General features: G+C 37.6%; 1 protein-coding gene across 10 annotated transcripts in view; it reads right to left on the reverse strand.

The window, feature by feature from the left end:
• The window catches only part of EDA (ectodysplasin A), a 413,437-nt gene that overhangs the window by 126,956 nt on the left and 260,665 nt on the right, over positions 1-25,816 (reverse strand). For 2 of the 10 annotated variants that reach the window (XM_021680170.1, XM_021680154.1), the window contains exon 3: positions 10,778-10,784. The exons of the other annotated variants lie outside the window; for them this stretch is intronic. In XM_021680170.1, coding sequence (XP_021535845.1) covers positions 10,778-10,784 — 7 coding nt within the window. The remainder of the gene's footprint in view (positions 1-10,777; positions 10,785-25,816) is intronic. 10 annotated transcript variants of the gene reach the window in all.

Consider the following 25,816-nt stretch of genomic DNA (forward strand, 5'->3'; position numbering starts at 1 on the left):
ATGGTCAACTAATCTTCAACAAAGCAGGAAAGAATATCCAATGGAAAAAAGACAGTCTCTTCAACAAAGGGTGTTGGGAAAACTGGACAGCAACACACAGAAGAATGAAACTGGACCACTTTCTTTCACCCATACACAAAAATAAATTCAAAATGGATGAAAGACCTAAATGTAGGGCGCCTGGGTGGCTCAGTTGGTTGAGCGGCTGCCTTCGGCTCAGGTCATGATCCTGGAGTCCCTGGATCGAGTCCCGCATCGGGCTCCCTGCTCGGCGGGGAGTCTGCTTCTCCCTCTGACCCTCCCCCCTCTCATGTACTCCCTCTCTCTCATTCTCTCTCTCTCAAATAAAAATAAATAAAATCTTTAAAAAAAAAAAAAGAAAAGAAAGACCTAAATGTAAGACAGGGAACCACCAAAATCCTAGAGGAGAAAACAGGCAGCAAACCTTTGACCTTGGCCGCAGCAAATTCTTACTAGACACGTCTCTGGAGGCAAGAGAAACAAAAGCAAAAATGAACTATTGGGACCTCATCAAGATAAAATGCTTCTGCACAGCAAAGGAAACAATCAATAAAACTAAAAGGCAACCAATGGAATGGGAGAAGATATTTGCAAATGACATATCTGATAAGGGGCTAGTATCCAAAACCTATAAAGAACTTATCAAACTCAATACCCCCCAAAATAAGAAAATCCAGTCAAGAAATGGGCAGAAGACAGGAACAGACATTTCTCCAAAGAAGACATCCAGATAGCTAACAGACACATGAAAAGATGCTCAACATCACTCATCATCAGGGAAATACAAATCAAAACCACAATGAGATACCACCTCACACCTGTTCTGAGTGGCTAAAATTAACAGCATAGGAAACAACAGATGTTGATGAGGATGCAGAGAAAGGGGAACCCTTTTGCACAGTTTGTGGGAATGCAAACTGGTGCAGCCACTCTGGAAAACAGTATGGCGGTTCCTCAAAAAGTTAAAAATAGAACTACCCTACCACCCAGCAATTGTACTACTAGGTATTTATCCAAAGGATACAAAAGTGCTGATTCGAAGGGGCACATGCACCCTGTGCTTTAGCAGTGTTTATAGCAGCACTATCAACAATAGCCAGTTTATGGAAAGAGTCCAAATATCCATTGACTGATGAATGGATAAAGAAGATATGGTATATATATTCAATGAAATATTACTCAGCAATCAAAAAGAATGAAATCTTGCCATTTGCAACAATGTGGATGGAACTAGAGTGTATTATGCTGAGCGAAATAAGACAAATATCATATGATTGCACTCATATGTGGAATTTAAGAATCAAAACAGATGAACATAGGGGAAGGGAAGGAAAAATAAAATAAGATAAAAACAGAGAGGGAAGCAAACCACAAGAGACTCTTAACTATAGAGAACAGACTGAGGGTTGCTGGAGGGGAGGTCAGTGGGGGGAGGATGGGCTAAATGGGTGGTGGGCATTAAAGAGGGAACTTGTTGGGATGAACACTGGGTATTATATGTAAGTGATGAATCACTAAATTCTTCTCCTGAGACCAATATTACAGTATGTGTTAAAAATAATAATAATAATTAATGGCAAAGATGGCACATGCATATCATGAAATATAATGTAGCCATAAACATAAAGACAGATCTATTTGGACCATAGATAATATATTTTTGAATGAAGAAAACAAGCTATAAGCAGTATAAAACCAAATGAAAATAATCTCACTTATATAAAAAATATATGTATAGAAATATAATGGTGGTTATCTAGGAGAGATGAGATTTTTGTGATTTTTATTTTATTCATATTTTTATATTATTTAAAGTTTCACAATAAAAATAAAGCTAAGTTATGCTCCAAAAAATTAAATGTATTTGTACAGTGGAGAAGATGGGCTTAGGTTTTAGGCACACTGATTTCAGGTGAAGCTAGACTGTCTACAGAAAGCCAGTTTTTTTATGTTGGCTATGGTTGACTGGGGTCACTCTTTGACTCATCTGCTTTTTATTTTTATAGATGGCCCTTCTGAATTTCTTCTTCCCTGAAGAAAAATCATACTCTGAAGAGGAAAGTAGGCGTGTTCGCCGCAATAAAAGAAGCAAAAGCAGTGAAGGTGCGGATGGTAAGTCTGTTTGGGTGATCTTTTATCACATGTTATGATAAATGAGAAGTATCCTTTTGAGAACTGCCTTCTCAAGTATGCTTCACTATCTCACATATCATCCATAAACCAAAGGTCAGAGAAGTTTTTTTCCAGCCTAATCTATGAATCAGTCCATAAAGCTGATTATACAAGGATCCTCTCTCCTCCAACCCCAGATATTTTCATTCCTTGCACAGTATATCTGAGAGCAATGGTAGCATTTATATCTCTCATGATTACACTGCATGAGGACCTCATCTCTCCTGGGGACACCCCATATCTACTAAGGCCACCAAGAGGATTCAGTCCTATTCTTGGAATTGACAGTGTCATGGTGACACATGATGTGTTAATCCCAATGGTAATCATATCAATATTGGTATCAGCTACCATGCTCAAACATGAATTAGAGCTTTTAGAACTCATGTATAAGCTCCTTGAGGGTAGGGGATCATTTATCTTTATATAACTCTAGAATCTAGCCCAGTACCTGGCAAATTGTTGGTGTTTGTAATGTAAGTTGATGATGTTCATTTCCCCTTCAGCAAGGTTATGATGTGCCATTAAAGCCCTCCTTACTGAGGATGAGACAGTTTTGAGTTAACTAGCTATGCATTTTGTGGGGCATAACAAAATGTCACGCTAGCTCCTGGGCAGGGTCTTTGAATGCTGTTTCAACATCACTCTGTCAAATGACAGAATGTATGTCCTTGGCACAGGAATTTGTAGAATGCAGAGCTCTGGACTGCTGCAAAGCCATCTGGATTTAAAGACAGCATGTGTCTGGCTACATCTGCCTAAGATATATGTTGGGTGGGGGTTACAAAACAATATGACTATATAAAGATGAAAATCAGATTTTTAACCTGATATTTGTCAATAGGAGTAAGGGCCAGTGATGGAAGCAGTTCCAGAAGGCATGAGCTACTGAAGAAATGGAGCCAGGAATTTGTCAGTAGGAGCAAGAAGTAGAACTAAATGAAGTGTGAAAAGGGCTCACAACAAGGATTGTAATAAAAAAGGACAGTTAGAGAAATAAGATAAGTGGGATGTTCTAGTCTCTAGAGGTGGTGCATTATTGAGCCCTTGAATGGACAACTGGACCAGTGGGGCCATTCTTAAGAGCAGTCACTTTACATATAATTGGTGACCAAGTTCAAGCCTAGGAAATGTGGAAATGTGGTCCACGAAGTAAAAGGCACCCATTATTCATATACTGCTTGCAGCCAGTTCCCTGAAGTCTTCAGAAGGCTATGGTGAAGCTGAGAACTGAGAATCATTGTCCCTTTCTTCTCCTAATCATCTCACCCTTTGATACATATAGGTTTTCCTATCTTCAACTCTTCCCCTGAGGCTACTTCTAGAACCACCAAATCTTTCATATTCCCTGGTTGCTAAAGAGGAGAGGGGAGAGGTGCTAAGAGCAATATCACCTTCTGCTGTGGGCATGGTCTGCAGTGGGAAGTCTAATAGATTCTAAAGTTTACCACTTCATCTGGCCTCCCAAGTTTTCTCTTAAGGAACGAAGCTTCTTCCTCTCTCCCAAACCACTTTATCTGGATCTCTGCCACTGATCTTCTTTACAGTGTTTATTCTGTTTTGATATGAAGTATTTTTTCTTTCTGGACAAGGCAGAAGCTTCCCTTATTAATTTGTACCACTCCTTATCTCATTTCCTCCTGGGCTGATAGTCACTAGATTTCGTCACTATGTGTTCATCCCCAATTTCTAATGGAATACTAGATATTTTTCTTTTTGTTAATTTAAATTCAAGTTGGTTAACATATATTGTGGTATTGGTCTCAGGAGAAGAATTTAGTGATTCATCACTTACATATAATACCCAGTGTTCATCCCAATAAGTTCCCTCTTTAATGCCCACCACCCATTTAGCCCATCCTCCCCCCCACTGACCTCCCCTCCAGCAACCCTCAGTCTGTTCTCTATAGTTAAGAGTCTCTTGTGGTTTGCTTCCCTCTCTGTTTTTATCTTATTTTATTTTTCCTTCCCTTCCCCTATGTTCATCTGTTTTGATTCTTAAATTCCACATATGAGTGCAATCATATGATATTTGTCTTATTTCGCTCAGCATAATACACTCTAGTTCCATCCACATTGTTGCAAATGGCAAGATTTCATTCTTTTTGATTGCTGAGTAATATTTCATTGAATATATATACCATATCTTCTTTATCCATTCATCAGTCAATGGATATTTGGACTCTTTCCATAAACTGGCTATTGTTGATAGTGCTGCTATAAACACTGCTAAAGCACAGGGTGCATGTGCCCCTTCGAATCAGCACTTTTGTATCCTTTGGATAAATACCTAGTAGTACAATTGCTGGGTGGTAGGGTAGTTCTATTTTTAACTTTTTGAGGAACCGCCATACTGTTTTCCAGAGTGGCTGCACCAGTTTGCATTCCCACAAACTGTGCAAAAGGGTTCCCCTTTCTCTGCATCCTCATCAACATCTGTTGTTTCCTATGCTGTTAATTTTAGCCACTCAGAACAGGTGTGAGGTGGTATCTCATTGTGGTTTTGATTTGTATTTCCCTGATGATGAGTGATGTTGAGCATCTTTTCATGTGTCTGTTAGCTATCTGGATGTCTTCTTTGGAGAAATGTCTGTTCCTGTCTTCTGCCCATTTCTTGACTGGATTTTCTTATTTTGGGGGGTATTGAGTTTGATAAGTTCTTTATAGGTTTTGGATACTAGCCCCTTATCAGATATGTCATTTGCAAATATCTTCTCCCATTCCATTGGTTGCCTTTTAGTTTTATTGATTGTTTCCTTTGCTGTGCAGAAGCATTTTATCTTGATGAGGTCCCAATAGTTCATTTTTGCTTTTGTTTCTCTTGCCTCCAGAGACGTGTCTAGTAAGAATTTGCTGCGGCCAAGGTCAAAGGTTTGCTGCCTGTTTTCTCCTCTAGGATTTTGGTGGTTCCCTGTCTTACATTTAGGTCTTTCTTTTCTTTTTTTTTTTTTAAAGATTTTATTTATTTTTATTTGAGAGAGAGAGAATGAGAGAGAGGGAGTACATGAGAGGGGGGAGGGTCAGAGGGAGAAGCAGACTCCCCGCCGAGCAGGGAGCCCGATGCGGGACTCGATCCAGGGACTCCAGGATCATGACCTGAGCCGAAGGCAGCCGCTCAACCAACTGAGCCACCCAGGCGCCCTACATTTAGGTCTTTCATCCATTTTGAATTTATTTTTGTGTATGGGTGAAAGAAAGTGGTCCAGTTTCATTCTTCTGTGTGTTGCTGTCCAGTTTTCCCAACACCCTTTGTTGAAGAGACTGTCTTTTTTCCATTGGATATTCTTTCCTGCTTTGTTGAAGATTAGTTGACCATATAGTTGTGGGTCCTCTGTTCTGTTCCATTGATCTGTGTGTCCATTTTTGTGCCAGGACCATACTGTGTTGATGATTACAGCTTTGTAATACAGCTTGAAGTCTGGGACTGTGATGCCTCCAGCTTTGATTTTCTTTTTCAACATTACTTTGGCTATTTGGGATCTTTTGTGGTTCCATACAAAGTTTAGGATTGTTTGTTCTAGCTCTGTGAAAAATGCTGGTGGTATTTTGATAGGGATGGCACAGAATGTGTAGATTGCTTTGGGTAGTATAGACATTTTAACAATATTTTTTCTTCCAATCCATGAGCATGGAATGTTGTTCCACTTCTTTGTGTCATCTTTGGTTTCTTTCATCAGTGTTTTATGGTTTTCAGAGTACAGATCTTTTACCACTTTGGTTAGGTTTATTCCAAGGTGTCTTATGATTTTAGATACAATGGTAAATGGGATCTACTCCTTGATTCCTCGTTCTGGTGCTTCATTATTGGTGTATAGAAATGCAACAGATTTTGGTATGTTGATTTTATATCCTGACACTTTGCTGAATGCATGAACCCTTTCTATCAAATTTTTGGTGGAGTCTTTTGGGTTTTCTACATAGAGTATCATGTCTTCTGCAAAGAGTGAACGTTTGACTTCTTCCTTGCCCATTCGGATGCCTTTTATTTATTTTTGTTGTTGTTTTTTGATTGATGAGGCTAGGACTTCCAGTACTATGTTGAACAACAGTGATGGGAGTGGGCATCCCTGTTGTATTCTTCACCTTAGGGGAAAAGCTCTCAGTTTTTTCCCCATTGAGGATCAAATTAGCTGTAGGTCTTTCATATATGGTCTTTATTATGTTGAGTTATGTTCCGTCTATACCTACTTTCTTGAGGGATTTTATCAAGAAAGTATGCTGTACCTTGTCAAATGCTTTCTCTGCATCTATTGAGGGGATCATATAGTTCCTGTCCTTTATTAATGTAGTGCTTTGCATTGATTGATTTGTGGATATTCAACCACTGTTGAAGTCCAAGGATAGAACCCATTTGGTCATGGTGAATAATCCTTTTAATGTACTGTTGGATCCTATTGGCTAGTATCATGTTGAGAATTTTTGCATCCATGTTCATCAGGGATATTGGTCTGTAATCCTCCTTTTCAGTGGGGTCTTCATCTGGTTTTGGGACCAAGGTAATGCTGCCCTCCAAGAGTGAGTTTGGAAGTTTTCCTTCCCTTTCTATTTTTTGGAACAGTGTCAGAAAAATAGGTATCAATTAGTCTTTAAATATTTGGTAGAATTCCCCTGGGAAGCCATCTGGACTCTTGTTTTTTGGGAGATTTTTGATTACTGATTCAATTTCTTCACTACTTATGGGTCTGTTCAAATTTTCTATTTCTTCCTTTTTCAGTTTTGGTAGTTTATATGTTTCTAGGAATTTATCCATTTTTTCCAGATTGTCCAATTTGTTGGCATATATTTGCTCATAATATTCTCATAATTTTTTTGTATTTCTATGGTGTTTGTTCTGATCTCTCTTCTTTCATTTGTGATTTTATTCATGTGGGTCTTTTCTCTTTTTGATAATCTGGCTAGGGTGTTATCAATTTTGTTAATTCTTTCAAAGAACCAGCTCTTAGTTTCATTGATCTGTTCTGCTGGGGTTTTTTTAATTTCTAGATCATTTATTTCTGTTCTGATCTTAGTTATTTCCCTTCTTCTTCTGGTTTTGGGCTTTATTTGCTGTTCTTTTCCCAGCTCTTTTAGTTGTAAGGTTAGATTGTGTATTTGAGACTTTTTTTTGCTTCTTTAGGAAGGCTATATTGCTATATATTTCCCTCTTAGGACCACCTTTGCTGTATCCCAAAGGTTTGGGAGTGTTGTGTTTTCATATTCATTTGCTTCCATGTATTGTTTTATTTCTTCTTTAATTTCCTGGTTAGCCCATTCATTCTTTAGTAGAGTGTTCTTTAACCTCCATGTATTTATGGTCTTTCCAATTTTTTTGTGTGGTTGACTTCAAATTTCATAGTGGTGTGATCACAGTATTTTTGTACTGGGTGAGGCTTGATTTGTGACCCAGTATGTGATCTCTTCTGGAGAATGTCTTATGTGCACTTGAAAAGAATGTGTATTCTGCTGCTTCAGGATGGATTGTTCTGCATATAGCTGTTAAATCCATTTGGTCTAGTGTGCCATTCCAAGCCATTGTTTCCTTGTTGATTTTCTGCTTAGATGATCTCCCCAGTGATATAAGTGGGGTGTCAAAGTCCACTACTGTCATTGTATTATTATCAATGTGTTTCCTTAAGTTTGTTATTAACTGATTTAAATATTTGGGTTCTCCCAAGGTGGGGGTATAAATATTTAGAATCATTAGATCTTCTTGTTGGATAGACCCCTTTATTATGACATAGTGCCCATCCTCATTTATTACAGTCTTTGGTTTAAAATCTAGCTTGTCTGATCAAGTATGACTGCTCCAGCTTTCTTTTGATGTCCATTACCATGATAGATGATCCTTCACACCCTTACTTTCAATCTGGAGATGTCTTTGGCTCTAAAACTGGTCTCTTGTAGGCAACATATTGATGGGTGTTTTTTTTTTTTTATCCATTCTGATACCTATGTCTTTTGATTGGAGCATTTAGTCCATTTACAGAGTAATTATTGATAGATATGAATTTACTGCCATTGCATTACCTGTGAAGCCACTGTTCCTGTGGATTATCCCTGTTCCTTTCTAGTCTTTGTTGCTTTTGGTCTCTCTTTCCCACTCAAAGGGTCCCCTTTAATGTTTCTTGCAGAATTGGTTTAGTGTCCACAAACTCCCTTAGTTTTTGCTTGTCCTGGAAACTCTTTCTCTCTCCTTCTTTTCTTAATGACAGTCTTGCTGGATATAGTATTCTTGGCTGCATATTTTTCCCATTTAGCTCGTTGAATATATCATGCCACTTTCTTCTGGCCTGCCATGTTTCTGTGGAGAGGTCTGCTGCTAATCTTATGTGTCTATCCTTGTAGGCAAATTATCTTTTGTCCCTAGCTGCTTTCAGAATTCTCTCTTGCTCTCCCTCTTTTTTTTTTTTTGTATTTTGTAGGTTTCTGTATGATATATATCTTGGTGTTGACCTGTTTTTGTTGATTTTTGAGGGGAGTTCCCTGTGACTCTTGGACTTGAATGCCTGTTTCCTTCCCCAGATTAGGGAAGTTTTCAGCTATAATTTGTTCAAATAAGCCCTTCTGCTCCCTTTCCCCACCCTTCTTCTTCTGGGACTCCTATGATATGGATATTATTGTGCTTTGTGGAATCACTGCATTCCCTAAGTCTATATTCATGATCTAATAGTTTTCTTTCCCTCTTCTTTACAGCATCATTATTTTCCATAATTTTAACTTCTCTATCACCTATTCATTACTTCTTCCATCCTCATTGTGATTACATCCAGTTGGTTTTGCATTTTAGTTATAGCATTCTTTATTTTGGCCTGACTAGTTTTTAGGTCTTTTATCTCTTCACCCTGGCTTTCTCTGGTGTCTTCTATGCTTCTTTCAAGCCCAGCTAGTAGTCTCATGATGGTTGTTCTAAATTCTTGTTCAGATATATTGCTTATATCTGTTTTGAGCAAATCCTTGGCTGTGATTTCTTCTTGATCTGTCTTTTGAGAATTCCTCCATCTTGTCATTATATCTAGGTTTCTGTCTTCTGTGTGTTATGAAAGCTTGTTATGTTTCCTGCTCCTGAGAGCAATACTATATTAAGAAGGTGTCATACACTGTCTAGGGCCTGGCATTTCACGAAGTGTTTTTGGTGTATGCTGTGTACACTCTGCTGTTGTTTTGGCTACTCTTTTCTACAGTTCAGTCTTGTGCAGAGTTCCTCCTTGCAGTGGGTATTTGGACTTTTAACTAGGTGTCCTCTGATTTGTTTGTTAAGGTAAGTCTGATTTAAAAAAAAGCCTGATCCAAGAAAAAAGGAAAAGGAACAAAACAGCAAACAGACAAACAAAAAGCTCTAAGCTTGATTCCAAAGAAAAAGAAATAAGGAAAAAAGAAAAGAAAAGAAAAAAAGAAGCCTGATCTAAAAAAAGAGAAAAGGAAATGAACCAACAAATGAACAAAAAACTAGGAGCCTGATTCCAAAGAAGAAAGAAAAAAAGAAAAAGAAAAAAATAGAAAATTAAAAAAAAAAAAAGCCTGGTCCTATTTCTGCCAGAAGTAAAACTGACACTTTGGAGCACTCTATGATCAGTAGACTTGTACATGTGGGGGGCCTGTGTTGGTCTTCTGAGGGAGAGGCCCACTGTGCCACCTCATAGTCAGACCTGCCCTAGTAAAGATGCTCCTGTAGGGTGCAGGGGTCAGGGTTTGGTGTGAGTCCAGCCTCCACTGGAGGCGCTGTGTTTCTCTCTGTAGTCCAACTGTGCCAGTGGGTGGGGTGGGGGGTTGGGGGGGGTGGAAGATCACATCACCCCACCCTCTTTTCCCCAGGCAGGGGAACTCCCAGCCATTGCTGTTCAGGAGGCCCTCACAGAAAAGTGAACAATCTCGCCTCCAGTGTTCCAGGCTTTTGTCAGATCCCTGCATTCAACCTGTCTTTGCCTGGGCCATTGGCATGCCTAGCCACAGTTCTCCTATGTTTTATCTTTGGCCAGCAGCTGGTATTCAAAACTCCAACTCTTAAGGGACTGGGCAAGACGTGGACATGTTCCCCTCCCTTGGAGGAGAGACTCATAGCACTGTGCCAGGCACCGTTCTGTCCCAGAAAAGCAGTCATGTGGTCACCCAGGTGCCTGGAGTCTATGGTGAATCACAACAAAAAGCTACAACCAGGTTATCTGCCCTCAGTGCACCTCTGTCCCCTGCTGTTGAATGGCTGCTCAATGGCACCCACCTAGTGGGCCTTTTGTCCTTGCAGAGGCAATATACTCTCTTCTAAATGTACTCCAGGAAGGGGAAATATTCTCTCCCAGTGTGACCAAGGGGATCCCTGTACCATGGCATCTTGCATGAACCCTATGTGCTGCTCTCTCTCCTGCTGTCTTGCTCTCTCCTTGACTTCTCTCCATGAAAAGGACTCCCTCCCCTCCACAGCACCATGGCTTTTTTCTCCCCCAATTCACGTCTCCAAACCTTGCATCTGCCATGTTCTCTCCCTCCAGTTGTGCAGATTGTTTTCTTATCAGATCAATTTCCTAGTTGTTCAAAATGATTTGCTGTTGATCTAGCTATGTTTGAGGGTCGAGGCAAGCCCAGGGTCCCCCTACTACTCCACCATCTCAACTCCTCCTCTACCCCAAATCCTTTTACTTTTGATGCATTATTCCAATCATTCCGACCATGAAATTTTGGTTAATCTCTGAATCCCTTCTCTTCTGCTCCAAATATCTAATAAGTAATCCTTCAAATCCCATTTCTCCACATAGTTCTGGGGTTCAGAGAGCTCAGTCACAAATTTCTAACTTCCCTCACATACTGTACTGATGTCTGCCCAGAATTAGACTTCAGGTTGTTCCTCCCTCTGGGACTTCATTATTATACATCCACAACTTTTCCACATTCTTATTTGTGCTAAACTTTTGGTTTGTTCCCAGAATGCTATGCATCCAATTATGATTGGATAGTACCAGTCATGTCAACATTCTTCTGGGAGTTAGCCATGACAAAGCGCACAAGTATTCTCTTCCTTTCCTAGACTCCACAGAACTCCTACAGCACTCGTAGTCTGTAAGACTCATTTTGGTACTTAGTCCTCTACTGTCTTATGATGATCTCTCATAATAATACAATGTTTCATATGTGAATGGGCCTGGTTTCACTAATGATAATCATAGCTTAAATATATACTTGTTTAAGTCAATTGTAATCTTGCAGTATGAGTGCTTCTTTGTGGTTAAAAAAATATGCTTGAAGTAAACTGTGGACTGAATAGTAGGATTGAGAGTGATTCTAATCCTGACTCTGACACTTATAGCTGTGTAACCTTGGACAAGTTATTTAAATTTTAATTTTCTCATCTGTAAATAGGAATAATAATAGTACTTTGCTTATAAAGTAGTTGTAGGGTTAGTACAGTATCCAGCATTTAATATGCACTCAATAAATGGTAGTATTATTATTAAAATTAATCTCCAATTATACTAGTTAGATAGCTTGAGGGTTATAAAAGAAGAAATAAATCTGCATTTTCATCCTAGTGTTAGTTCAAAAAACAACTCCAGGGGCGCCTGGGTGGCTCAGTCATTAAGCGTCTGCCTTCAGTTCAGGTCATGATCCCGGGATCCTGGATCGAGTCCCGCATTGGGCTCCCTGATCAGCAGGAAGCCTGCTTCTCCCCCTCCTACTCCCCCTGCTTGTGTTCCCTCTCTCACTGTGTCTCTGTCAAATAAATAAATAAAATCTTAAAAAAAAAAAACCCTCCAGAATCCTTATGTCTGCTACATTTCTGATTAATTGGAAAAAAAAATGGGTGGGACTTAAGAAGGCCTTACCATTCTACACAAACTTTCTTCAAAATCCTGTGATTTACTGTTTACATAGAACAATCACACCCAAAGCCTTACTGTATATGATTAATGTCTTGCAGAATATATTCATGTATTAAATATAAAATGAATAAATGAATGTATAGATAATCTCCAACTTGCCATAGGGTTGTATTTAAAAAGATTTAGGTTGAACTATATGATTATTGTTTTGTGTCCAAAATCCTTGAATATCAATAATTTCACACAGTTCAATGGAGAAGTATTTTTAAATCACTTGATTGGAATTTAAAATGGTTTTTCCCATAGAATCAACTTAATAAAGTCTGATTGGGTTTCCAAATAAAGCCCCAAAACAGTTACTTAACTTACAATATAAATAAGTTATCATACTACTCATAATATAAACCCAAACCACTATTTACAATAAAATATCAATCATTTGCAACTCTAGAAGAACAAGTCACTCTGGATAGAAGAGTTTTCTTGATAATTTTGCTGAAACTTCAGCTATTTGGATAGAAACGTGTCTACAATCTACGATTTAATTGAGGGTTTACTGAATATGTAGGAGACTATTTGCTTGTACAGTAAATGGCCCCAGTCCACTATGGTTTTAAGTTTTTAAAAAATACAATTGTGTTACAGAGCAATACATGCTTTGTTAGAATTGTACAGTTCCCTGAGAGCAAGAGAAAAACATCTAATACACACTGGGAGTGGACAAGGCTTCTTGGAGGAGGTGCCACCTTTGAGTCCTGAAGGCTGTTGAGGATTCAGTGGTGAATGGGACGCCAAAAAGGAATTCTACAAAGAGAGCATCGTGTTTAGAGGTTCAGAGGAAAGAGAGTGGCAGTTTTTGAAAACACAAGTACCTTAGAATAAATGGTAGGAGGTGGGAAGTGATGGAAAAAAATGAGCCAAGAGACATTAAATAAGGGCCAGATTATGTTTAGAAATTTAGGCTTTATCCTGCAGGAGGGGGTATCCTCTGAATGTTTTTCTTTTGTAAATTTTTGTACCTTATGAAAATTTGAGTTATAATTTATAGACAGCAAAATGCACACATTTTAAGCATAGTTTGAGGAGTTTTAAAAACATACATGCCTTTGTAACCACCACCAAAATCAAGATACAGTACATTTCCATCACCCCAGAATTTTCCCTTGTGACCCTTCCAGTCATTTTTCAGCTCTATCCCCTAATCCAGGAAACCACTGTTCTGATTTCTATCACCATAGCTTAGTTTTTCTCATTCTAGAACTTCAAGTATATGGAATCATACAATATGATTGAATTTTTTTGTGTGTGTTGTTTGTTCCTTTCAACATAATATCTATGAAACCCATCCATGTTCTTTGGGGTATCAGTAGTTCCTTCCTTTTTATTGATGAATAGTATTTTATTATATGGATATACCACTATTTTTAATGCATTCACCTATTGAGGGACATTTGGGTTAATTCCAGTTTGGGGTTATTATGAATAAAGCTGATATGAGCATTAATGTATGAGTCTTTCTGGGGACATACGTTTTCATTTTTCATGGGTAAACACCTCAGGGTAGAACTTCTGGGTTATATGGTATGTGTTTGTTGTAACTGCTAAACTGTTTTCCAGAATAACTGTACCATTTTATACTCCCATCAGCAATGTATGAGAGTTCAAGTTCTGTGCATCTTTACTATACTTGACATTGTCAATATTTTAAGCATTCTTGTGGATGTAGTGTTTCACTGCGGTTGGTTTTTGAATTCTTAACTTTTAATTTATTTTGTTTTATTTTATTTTTTTTAAAGATTTTATTTATTTATTTGAGACAGAGAGAATGAGAGAGACAGAGAGCACATGAGAGGGGGGAGGGTCAGAGGGAGAAGCAGGCTCCCTGCCGAGCAGGGAGCCCGATGCAGGACTCGATCCAGGGACTCCAGGATCATGACCTGAGCCGAAGGCAGTCGCTTAACCAACTGAGCCACCCAGGTGCCCTGAATTCTTAACTTTTTAAAATGCTTTTTTTTTCTTTTGCTGTCAACTATCAGATTTCAGTTCACCTACCTATAACATCTTTTCCAGTCCCTTTAAATTTACTGCTTATAATCTGCTATAGGCTTGACATCTTGTTAAAACTAATTAGAATCATGTACAAACAGAATAAACAGGTGGTCAGTGCATTTTTGAATGGCTTTTCCAATAAGTAAGACGCATATTCTCTGGCAGCTTAGAGGCCATTTATTTACTGCTTGATTCCTGGTTGTGGTCTGGATAGGTGAATTTGTCAAGGTAACTGAGTTTTACAGAAGTATGTTATTACAGTATAATGCTATTTCTAGGGTAAATGTATTTTGAAGTCCAAATGGAGGCCTTCCTTGCCATCACCAACTATGGTTCCAGAATTTTTTTCATATTCTGCATTCCCTCATGGTCTCAGTTTCTATGGGTATTCTGGTAGGGCCTCTAGCACACTCTTGTGTCCTGGTGGCAATAGTAGGAGAACATGTTCATATAGTAATTGTTCCAAAGGGTCTGATGGGAGTGTGTGAGAACTCAAGCTCCCAGAGGTGGAGGGCTAAGGGAGAAACAAACTCCTTCAGATAGCAGAAACAACCCTAGCTCCTATGGGTAGTAGGAATAGCTTAAGTCCCTTAAGAGAGGCTGCTGCTGAGTATGGAACATTCATAAATCAAGTGTTTATTAGAAGGAGACTGCCTGTATATGAAAGTGTTTTAAATATAGTTTCTATTTTCTCAATAAAAAACAGATGAAAAACAACATGAAACACTACTTAAACTGAAAGAGGATCCTTATTCATAATGCCCTTATTTGAGTCTCAATTAGAGGTAGGATGAGAAACTATCCTCTGTTTAGTATAACGGCAAAGACAAAAATCAGTGGCTGCTCATACAAAAAGTCTAGAATTCTAGCTTGAGTTTTGCATTCATTAGCAAGGCCTCCAGAGGCAAGCTGCAGAATGTGAACAAAACAGCCTTCTCTCTTTGAATACTGCTTTCCTATTGCACAAGGGAGGAGGCATCAGGAATGTTGGCCACAGTCAGACATTTTGCTCAAGGGAAAAAAATCTAATTCTTTACACTTTATTAACTGATTACACCCTTGTTTCCTATGGTAAAATTACATGGTAAACAGCACCTACAGATTATAGGGATCTCAGCTGGAAACAATTCATTAACAGTGAGACATGAAGGATATACCCATTACTGCTAGTGACTTTCCAGATATTGCTACATATTTTTTTCTAATATCTAAACCAATAAAATTATTGGGTACTTTTGTCTCTTTTTGCCATGACATAGAATAAATTTAATTCATTTTATATTTTACATTTAATGTATTTGATTGTATAGATAATTCATAGAAAATTATTCATAAACTTCTTGAGAGTAGAGGCACATAGTAGGCCCCTAATAAATATCTATCTGTTGGAAGAATAATAGGACAATCAATAAACCATTCCTTAAAGCCAGAATTTTATTGGACCCTAATCGGACCTTATTTCTTAGGATTAACCACAGCGAGGTAGACTAAAAGCTCATTATCACTATTGGCAGTAATCAAATCAAAGGGATCTTGAGAGAGATTTGGTAGGTCAGTGACTCTCAAACTTCGTTGTGCATCAGAATCACTAGGTGTGAGTGTTAAAATGTAGAATCCTCAGGCTTTCCCTCCCCAAATTTAGTTTGAGTAGGCTGAGGTGAGACCCTAGAGTCTGATTTTTCAACTTGCTCACTATGGGATTTTGATGCAGGTGGTCCCTGAACCACATTTAGAGACAGTGCTATATTGTTCATTCCTTAACTGGTTCATAATCGGGAGACTGCAAAGTCTGTCTTCTTTTGCTACTGGTAAAATAGGGCTCTCACATAGATTATGGTTTTCACCTTTTATTGTCATTCCTAGAGTTAATGTGTTTATAGAAACTGGTACTTCATCTTTCAAGAGGAAGTGGGTACCTACCAGGATTTCTAAAATTGGCAAATCACTGATTTTTTCCAAAGATTTATCTTTCAGTGTTCTTAAATAAGTCTATTTTGCTTATTGCAACCACTGCCATCACTACCATCACCCATCAGCAATCACCAGGGACCTTCAAATAAATAAAATAAAAGCATTTATACCCTGAGGTGTTTAACAAAATCTCCACATGATTCTACCATGGCAAGTTGTGAGCATCCCAGTACCAATGAGTGAAGTAGGAGTGCCCAAACTGGTTTGATGAGTATGTCATGGATAGAAAATGAATAGAAAAGCTGGCACTGAACACACTTCCAATCTTGTAAGAACCCTTAACGTGCTCTGATTTTCAACAAAAGGTCTGGAGAGGGTCACTCAGGGTGTTGTTTGCTGAACAAGCACTGAGTCTTACCATATGGAGGATGGTGAATTAGATACTATCTTTAACATATACAGACAAATAAAACACAATCCCAAGTTGCTTTGTAGTGCAATAACTACACTACATAACAGGAGGTAGTAAAGTTCTAAAAGCAGTGTGACAAGAAGGGAAGCACAATATGTTCTGGTTGCTGAACCGAGTATGCCAGCTGCTGAGAGCAAGCAAACAAGAGCACTCAACATTGATCACAGCATTTCATGGGAGCTGCCCCCAGTAGGGAGGGGCTAGAGATGGCAGCAATCAGCCCAGATGCCAAAGGAAATTGGCACCTTGGACATCTCTGGTGTGAGTGCCAGGGATTGCCATCCCCTGTTGTAAATATGCCTGATGATGACTGAAATTATGTAGTAAAGCTAAACATGGAACCTAAACATAACTGTTTTCAATAGAGCTAAAAGCAGTCACTGAATTCTGCTTCCTAGATAGTTTGACATAAAAATCACTGTCCATCAATGCAAAGTGACTACAAAGTAGAAAGAATAAAAAAAAAAAAAACACAGTATCTTTGTTTGAGGACATTACCATAGTAAGAAATTATACTACAAACCGGTTCAATCTCTGGCTTTTCTTACCTCCCAGTTTTGGGCTTATGGATCACCTAACACTTGCCAAATAATGCCTTACATATCTTTAATATTATTTTCCCCCTCCATTGGTAATAAGCTCCTTAAAGGTAGCTATATTTGTAGGTTCAGAACCTGTGTGAACCTGTCCTCTGAACAAGGTGAAATCTGTGTAAGATGCACATCAAGGGGAAAGATGAGTTATTTCAAACACACAACTACTAATGCAAAGGGGGAAAATGGGCTCCTTCTCTAATCATCTGATTCTAGATTCAGTTCTATTCCTAACATCCAGAACAAAGCTGGAAGCATATAAGCTTACTGAACTGATTCTCATCAATGGACAATGTAAGTTGTGTCCAGCTTTTGCATGACTTTGAAATCCATAACCAACACAGATGTCACATCTACCTCATTGCACTGTTCTATTGTCAGATCAGAATCATGTTTAATGTGAAATAGTAAGAGAGGACTACCATTACTGAGACTCTGGATGTCAGTTGGTCTGTGAGTGTTAAAACAATGTTCACTGCTGACATTTGCAGATATGCAATGACAGAAGGATACCCAAGCATCTTTGGTATGGTGATATTTATGGCATAACCATAAGCAAGGGTGGCATAAGAAATACTCTAAGGGATGCACTAAAGCATAGCTTCAAATAACATGATATAGTTGTGGGATGCTTGGGAAAATAGCAGCAGAGACAAGCTTGGAATGCAATTATATGGAATTTGGAAGCTTTTTGAACAAAGGCTTTTTAGCTGACCACAATTTGAACACAGAAATACCAATGGTGACAGGCTCTACAAGTAGCAGCTGCAGTCACAAATCAAAAAGCAGTTTGTATGTATGTCATATAGAAAGGATTTCTGGTTGAAGATTTAGTCTTTGCTCCCTACAAGTGTGGGTAAAATCAGTGACATCTTTGAATAAGAAGGGCAGCAATATATACTGGATGTCATTGCCTTCCCCTGGGAGTGTCTGCTTAATTTGTAATTCCCCATACTTCTGAAGTTTAAGACACTTTGACATATAAGGAGAAAAAACATACACTTCCACGTATAATACTTGGAAATTACTAAAGACTAACATTTGTGAATAGAATCGGTTTATAAATTAGAATATACCTATAGAATTTATAGAAGCACCAGGATAAAACCATTCCAGTAATCCTGAGCTCTGGATTCAGAAAACATTAGCTCAAATACATCCTCTTAATTATGAATTCTTAAATGGCTTTTGACAATTTTTAAACAATGTTGCAGTTTACCTTTACAAAGCTGGACCAATAAAGGTTAGAGTAGGATTATGACCAAAATGAGATTGCCCATGGTATTCATTTAATTTAAACTAAGATTTTTCCCTTGTCCAAAATTTCACCATCATTAGCATTCTGCAAAATCCATTCTGGTTCCCAATGGGGACATAAATCACATAAACTACCTCTAAGCCATATTTGAACACAACATTCACGAGTAAGTATGGAGGAAGGGTAAAAGAGAAGTAGCTAGTGAAAAGAAAGTTGCAACAGTCAGAACTTGAGAGGGAGGGGAATGGGACACAGATAAGAAGCAAATTAAGAAACAGTTGCAAGAGGGTGAAAATGTTCTAAGCATTGTAGAAATATTAAGCAGTGGGAAGGATTTTAGGAAAGATGCATTATCAGTTTAAGTTGATGCTGAAATATGTTGTGGACAAAAGTTCCACTATTATCACTAGGACTCACATGATAAAAGAAAGGCTAGAAACAATGGTCCAAACATTCCCATGGGGTTGGTGGATAAGGATATGAACATAGATACATGGCTAGTGGACTATTAATCAAGGATTGGCTCACAGGAATGTGAGTATAGAAAGTGAATCTCAGAGATCAGTCCAGAGGGAAAGGTCAGTAAATTTAATTCAAAGGAGAGTCTAAGATGCAAGTATCTTAGAGGCAGGTAGGTTAATTAGTGGTGAAACACAAACCACTGTTGGGAAAAACAGTAAAGGGCTTGGAACACAAGTTCAGAACTTTAAACACTGTAAAACTAGAATCACCAAGGGGGAGAAAAGGACTGGCAAGAAAACTGAGAGGCCAGGAAAACCATTTCACTGTGAGATTAGATAAATCTAGAGTTGCAATGTTGTCCTTAGATAACTTGGCATTTTAGTGTCTCTTGTATCCAAGTGTGGCTAGGCCCTCCCTTGAGGTAAATACAAAGCAACTAGTTATGTGACGTAATGGCAGACCAATACTGTTTCAGTAGCTATAAAACAGAGAGAATAAAAATTTTTTCAATATGGCTGTTGATTAGAATCCATTAGAGTGTTTCTATGGAAATCTTTTCTCAGAGGAAAATTCCTGACTCTTTCTTATGACCATGACAGTGAGTGAAGAAAGCCCCATGCTGAGTATTGTCTTATAAATCTTTTCCATAGCATCTCAACAGAGCTACTCACTCAAAAAGAAATTAGGATAAAATATAAACAAATGAAATGAAGTATAGCAAAATACTCTACTCATTAGAGTCAATTTTATGCATATCCATTATTTGATTGTTGGTTTAGGGACTAAAGCCATCTTTCCATGGAGCAATGGAGAATTATATTTCGTTGTTGTCTACTAATCTCTTTCACAGAGCTTTAACCCTAATGAATCTTCTAATTTCTACTAATTGGTAAACAATGTAAGGTTTGTCCAGTTTATAGCTAATTACTCCTAATTACAATTACCCCCCCCAATTCAGAAAACACTTATGAACTTTAAAATTTGACAAGTATATAGACTTGTGGATCAAGGTGGCTGACTAACCAAACAATTTTATCTCCTCTCTCTGCCAAGATCCCATTAAACAAATAAAAAAAATGAAGAGAATAATAGAAGGAATTAGCAGAAAATAGATTTTAATATGTTTCTGAAAGACAGAAAGTAGATACGATGCTGACTGATAAAGGTTAGAGAAATGGCAGAGGGGGCTTACAGCCTGGGAAGATGCTGGTCTGCTCTGTAGGACCCTAGAGAAGTTTGACACTTGGAAATGCCAAGTAAGGGAGTCAGTGAGAATCAAACATGAAAAATTCATTGAAACCCTGTGTACTGAATTATCTCCTTCTCCTGTGCATAGAACCCCTAGTATTCAGGCATTTATTTCCAAGGCAGAAAAAAATTTCAGAAGGTTCTTCTTTAAAGAGATTGAGTAACCCACAACTATATGGTCAATTAATCTTCAACAAAGCAGGAAAGACTATCCAATGGGAAAAGGACAGCAAATGGTGTTGGGAAAACTGGACAGCAACATGCAGAAGAATGAAACTAGACCACTTTCTTATACCATACACCAAAATAAATTCAAAATGGATGAAAGAACTAAATGTGAGACCTGAAACCATAAAAATCCTAGAACACAGGCAGTAACCTCTTTGACACTGGCCATAGCAACTTTTTTCTAGATATGTCTCCTGAGGCAAGGGGAAAAAAAAGCAAAAATAAACTGTTGGGGCTGCACCAAAATAAAAAGCTTCTACACAGCAAAGGGAACAATCAACAAAACTAAAAGGCAACTATGGAATGGGAGAAGGTATTTGCAAATGATGTATCTGATAAAGGGTTAATATCCAAAATATATAAAGAAGTTCTACAACTCAACACCAAAAAAAAAACAAATGATCCAATTAAAAATGAGCAGAAGACATGAACACACATTTCTCCAAAGAAGACATACAGATGGCCAACAGACACATGAAAAGATGTTCATCATCATTTACCATCAGGGAAATGCAAATCAAAACTACAATGAGATATCACCTCACACCTGTCAGAATGGTTAAAATCAGCAACACAAGAAACAGCAGGTGTTGGCAAGGATGTGGAGAAAAAGGAACCCTCTTGCACTGTTGGTGGGAATGCAAACCGGTGTGGCCACTCTGGAAAACAGTATTGAGGTTCCTCAGGAAGCTAAAAATAAAACTACCCTATGATCCATCATTCACACTAGTGGGTATTTGCCCAAAGGATACAAAAAACACTAATTCCAAGGGATACATGCAGCTGTATATTTATAGCAGCATTATTTAAATAGCCAAGATATGAAAGCAGCCCAAGTGTCCATTGACTGATGAATGGATAAAGAAGTGGTATATATATACAATGGGGTATTATTTAGCCATAAAAAAGAGTGAAATCTTGCCATTTGCAATGACATGGATGGAACTAGAATATAATGCTAAGCAAAATAAATCAGAGAAAGACAAAAACAATATGATTTCACTCATATGTGGCATTTAAGAAACAAAACGAATGAGCAAAGTTAAGCAGAGAGATAAACCAAGAAACAGACTCTGAATTATAGAGAACAAACTGGTGGCTACCAGACAGGAGGTGGGTGGGGAGATGTGTTAAATAGGTGATGGGGATTAAGGAGTGCACTTGTAATGAGAACAAAGTGATGTAGGGAATTGCTGAATCACTATATTATACATCTGAAACTAATGTAATACTGTATGTTAACTAACTGGAATTAAAATAAAAGCTTAAATTTTTTTTAAACCCTTGATTAATACCTCATACTCTACAAAATATAACTCAAGTTGGATCATTGCTAAATGTAAATTCTAAAATTATGAGGCAAAGATTCTTTAGATATGACACCAAAAAGAGGATCCATAAAAGAAAAAAAGTGATAAACTGAACTTCATCAAAGTTAAGAACTCTGTTCTTGTTAAGACAATTGTAAGATATAGAAGAAAAATATTTGCAAATCACATATTCTATAAAGAATTTGTATCCAGAATATATAATGAACTCTGAACATTCAGTAATAAGAAACAACTCCCAGTTACCCCATTCCCCCACCCACCTCCCCTCCAGCAACCCTCAGTTTGTTTCCTGTAGTTAAGAGTCTCTTATGGTTTGTCTCCCTCTCTGATTTCATCTTATTTTATTTTTCCCTGCCTTCCCCTACGATCCTGTTTTGTTTCTTAAATTCCATATATGAGTGAAATTATATAATTGTCTTTCTCTGATTGACTTATTTCGCTTAGCATTATACCCTCTAGTTCCATCCATGTCATCACAAATGCCAAGATTTCATTTTTTTATGGCTAATATTCCATTGTGTGTGTGTGTATATATACACACTACATCTTTATTTATTCATCTGTCAATGGATATCTGGGCTCTTTCCATAGTTTGGCTACTGTGGACATGGCTGCTATAAACATTGGGGTGCCCCTTTGGATCACTACATTTGTATCCTTTGGGTAAATACCTAGTAGTGTTATATGCAGCTGATGAATAACTGAACTCTACCTCTGAAACTAATGATACACTATATGTTAATTGAATTTAAATAAAATTTTTTAAAAAGCTCAATTTTTAGAAATGAGTGAAAGATTTGAACAGATACTTCACCAAAGAAGATATGTGAAAAGATGCTCAATATCATTAGTCACTAAGAGAAAGCAACTTAAAACCACATAAAGACCACTACACACCTATTAGAGCAGCCTAACTTAAAAAGTTTGACCATACCAACTTTTGATGAGGATGTGAGAAATTGTAACTCTCATACAACATTGGTGGGAATGTAAAATGATACATTCACTTTAGAAAAGTTTGGCAGTTTCTTATAACATATTCTTACCATACAACCCAACAGTTAACACTCCTAAGTATGTTCTAAGAGAAATGAAAGCGTATGTCCACACAAACACTTGTACACCAATGTCTATAATAGTTTTATTTCTAGTAAGTAAAAGCTGGAAACAACCCATTATGTCCATCAACAGGTGAATGGATAAACTCTGTTACATCCATACAACAGAATAGTGCTTATTAATAAAAAGGAATGTACTGCTGATACATGTTATAACATGAATGAATCTCAAATAACTATCCTGGGTGAAAGAAACCAGACCAAAAATTGAGAAAACATTCTATGCTTCTATTTATATAAAACTCTAGAAAATAAAAACTAGACTATAGTGACAGATCTGTGGTTGCCTGGGAATGCAGAGGTCATTGGAGACTAGACTGAGTGGAAAGAGATTACAAAGGGGTATGAGGAAACATCTGGGGGTAATGGATATTTTGATTATGAGGCTGGTTTCACCAGTATACATATATGTACATACATATGTCAAAGCGTAACAAGTTTTATGCTTAAATATGTGTTTATTATATCCATATAAAGCTATAAAAAGTAATTTCTGTGGCTGAGAATGAAGCAGGTCATAATTAATCCATAGCTTGTGTTAAATTTCTGTCATAAGAGAAAGACCATGGGCTTTGGTGCAGGGGTTGGGGGAAAGAAACAGGTTGAGTAATAGAGTAATAGAGTCAGGAGCTTTGCTTAGACAGCCCCTTGCCAGCACTCTTTTTCAGGTGAGGATTTGTAGTGGCAAAAGATTTGTGTTTCAATGTCCTGATTGCTTTTGATGTAACCAAGTCATACACACACATGGTTTTAAAACATGAGGTATGTACATAAAGGCAGGTAATGTAAGCAACATTTCACTGTTCTAACCCTCCCTACCCCCAGTCCTAATCCTCTGAGATTATTATCTTTAACCCTCTTAACTGTTTCTGTTTAGGTCTTCTGGTGATTGCTTCCTCATATATTGCTATTATTTGATTTATCTACTTTAGATTTTGTCCATTAATTTTGCACTGGGATAAATGAGGCTTTACCTCAATTATTGTACCTCTCATCCCAATGTAGTTATTGTGATTTTTAGTTCCTCTATTCATTTGTTTGAGGGATATACTTAGACCTTTATTTCTTGTTTCAGAAACTACAGACAGTATCTCCTAACTCTTTTTTAGATAAGGCTATTAGTTCCCTGCTCTTCCCGTTATCTCCCATCTATTCTACCTATTAACTCTTGTCATTTGTACTTTTACTTTTCACATTGCCAAGAGGGATAAAATTTGTGTTTTGCTCTTTATCTATAATTAATTACGTCTATAATTAAGTATCCTGTACTTTTGTACATTGGTTATTTCTGAAAGTTGAAAATCAGTATGCAGTGTTTATATTGTTGTGGCTATCTAGAATTTTTCTTTCTTCTTTCAGGTGTTACTGTCTTCTAGATTTTCTAATTTCCTTTATTTTTTTCTTGCATTGTCTGCAACATCTACAGTTTCTCTAATTTCTTAAACGTGGATAAAATCCTGAGCCCCTGCTTCTCCTTTTTCACCTTTGGATGCTTCCTCCTGGAGCCCTCCTTTCTTCCAGTTGGAGAGAATGCTCCTTAGGCCTGTTGTGTAACTGTTGCCCTTGGAATCACTTTTATTAGTTTTTGGTATTAGGTCCACTGTTCCCAGAATCCATTGTATATATTTGTCTTTCTTTACTACCTGATTTTGCTGGAGTATATTCCTAAGTAACTTCTTTAGAAAAAGGTGAGAGGTGAACTAAGTCTTCAAAATCTAGAAATGTGCTTCTTTTACTATCAAGCTCAATTTATATTGGCTAGGAATAAAACTCTAGGCTGAAAATAATTTTCCCTAAGAACTTTGAAGGCATTTCTCCACTGTCTAATACCCAGTGCTGCTGATGAGATGACCAATCTATTCCAATTCTTGTTCCTATAATTGTTAATGTTTTACCTCTGTGGGAGCTCTTGGGATCTTCTTTTTATTGTTGATGTTCTGAAGTTTCATAACATGTCTGGGGATTGAGCAAAATGACTGGCTACCCCAAATATGAGGGCTGTAAGGCCCCCCCATGTAGAATAGAACCATTATGCCTGAGGACCTCCAAATTCCCCAACGTAAATCTTTGCTGTGGGGCACAAATGCCCACACTAGCTACTTCAGTTCTTCTTAGATGACTTAATCTTTTATTTTTTTAAGTTTTTAATTCCTGTTAACATACAGTGTTATATTAGTTTCAGGTGTACAATATAGTGATTCAACAATTACATACATCACCCAATGTTCATCACAAGTGCACTCCTTAATCACCATCACCTATCTCACATCCCCATAACCACCTCCCCTCTGGCAGCCATCGGTTCGTTCTCTGTATTTGAGTCTGCTTCTTTTTTTTTTTAGATTTCACATATAAGTGAAATCATATGGCATTTATCTTTCTCTAACTTTTTTCACTTAGCATTATACCATCTATGTCCATCCATATTGCTGTAAATGGCAAGATCTCATTCTTATTTATGGCTGAGTATACTATATATATATATACATATATATATAAAACATACATATAACTTATATATATATATGTATATATATATCACATTGTTTTTATCCATTCATCTATCAATGAACATCTGAGTTGCTTCCATATCTTGGCTGTTGTAAACAATGCTGCAATAAACATATAATAAACACATGATCCAGTAATTCTACTATGGGGTATTTACTCAAAGAAAATGAAAACACTAATTTGAAAAGATATACTATTTTTTTAAATTAAGAACACTATATCTTGATTATTGTTGCTTTCTAATAAGCCTTGAGATCAGGTAGTATAAGTCCTTCAAGTTTGTTCTTTTTCAAACTTGTTTTGGATATTTTAGGTCCTTTGCCTTTCCAGATAAATTTTAGTTCCCAGATAAATTTTAAAATTGGATTGTCAATTTCTACTAGAAAAATTAGGGTAGATCAAGTTGGGGAAAACTGACATGTTAATAGTATTTCATATTTGAGATGCCATCATGAAAGGTATTTTTAAAAATGTCAATTTCTGGGGCGCCTGGGTGGCTGTCATTAAGCGTCTGCCTTCGGCTCAGGTCATGATCCCAGAGTCCTGGGATCAGGCCCCATGTCAGGCTCCCTGCTCTGCGGGAAGCCTGCTTCTCCCTCTCCCACTCACCCTGCTTGTGTTCCATCTCTCACTGTGTTTCTGTCAAATAAATAA

The sequence above is a fragment of the Neomonachus schauinslandi genome, chromosome X (assembly GCF_002201575.2).
Source record: "Neomonachus schauinslandi chromosome X, ASM220157v2, whole genome shotgun sequence".
NCBI lineage: Eukaryota > Metazoa > Chordata > Mammalia > Carnivora > Phocidae > Neomonachus > Neomonachus schauinslandi.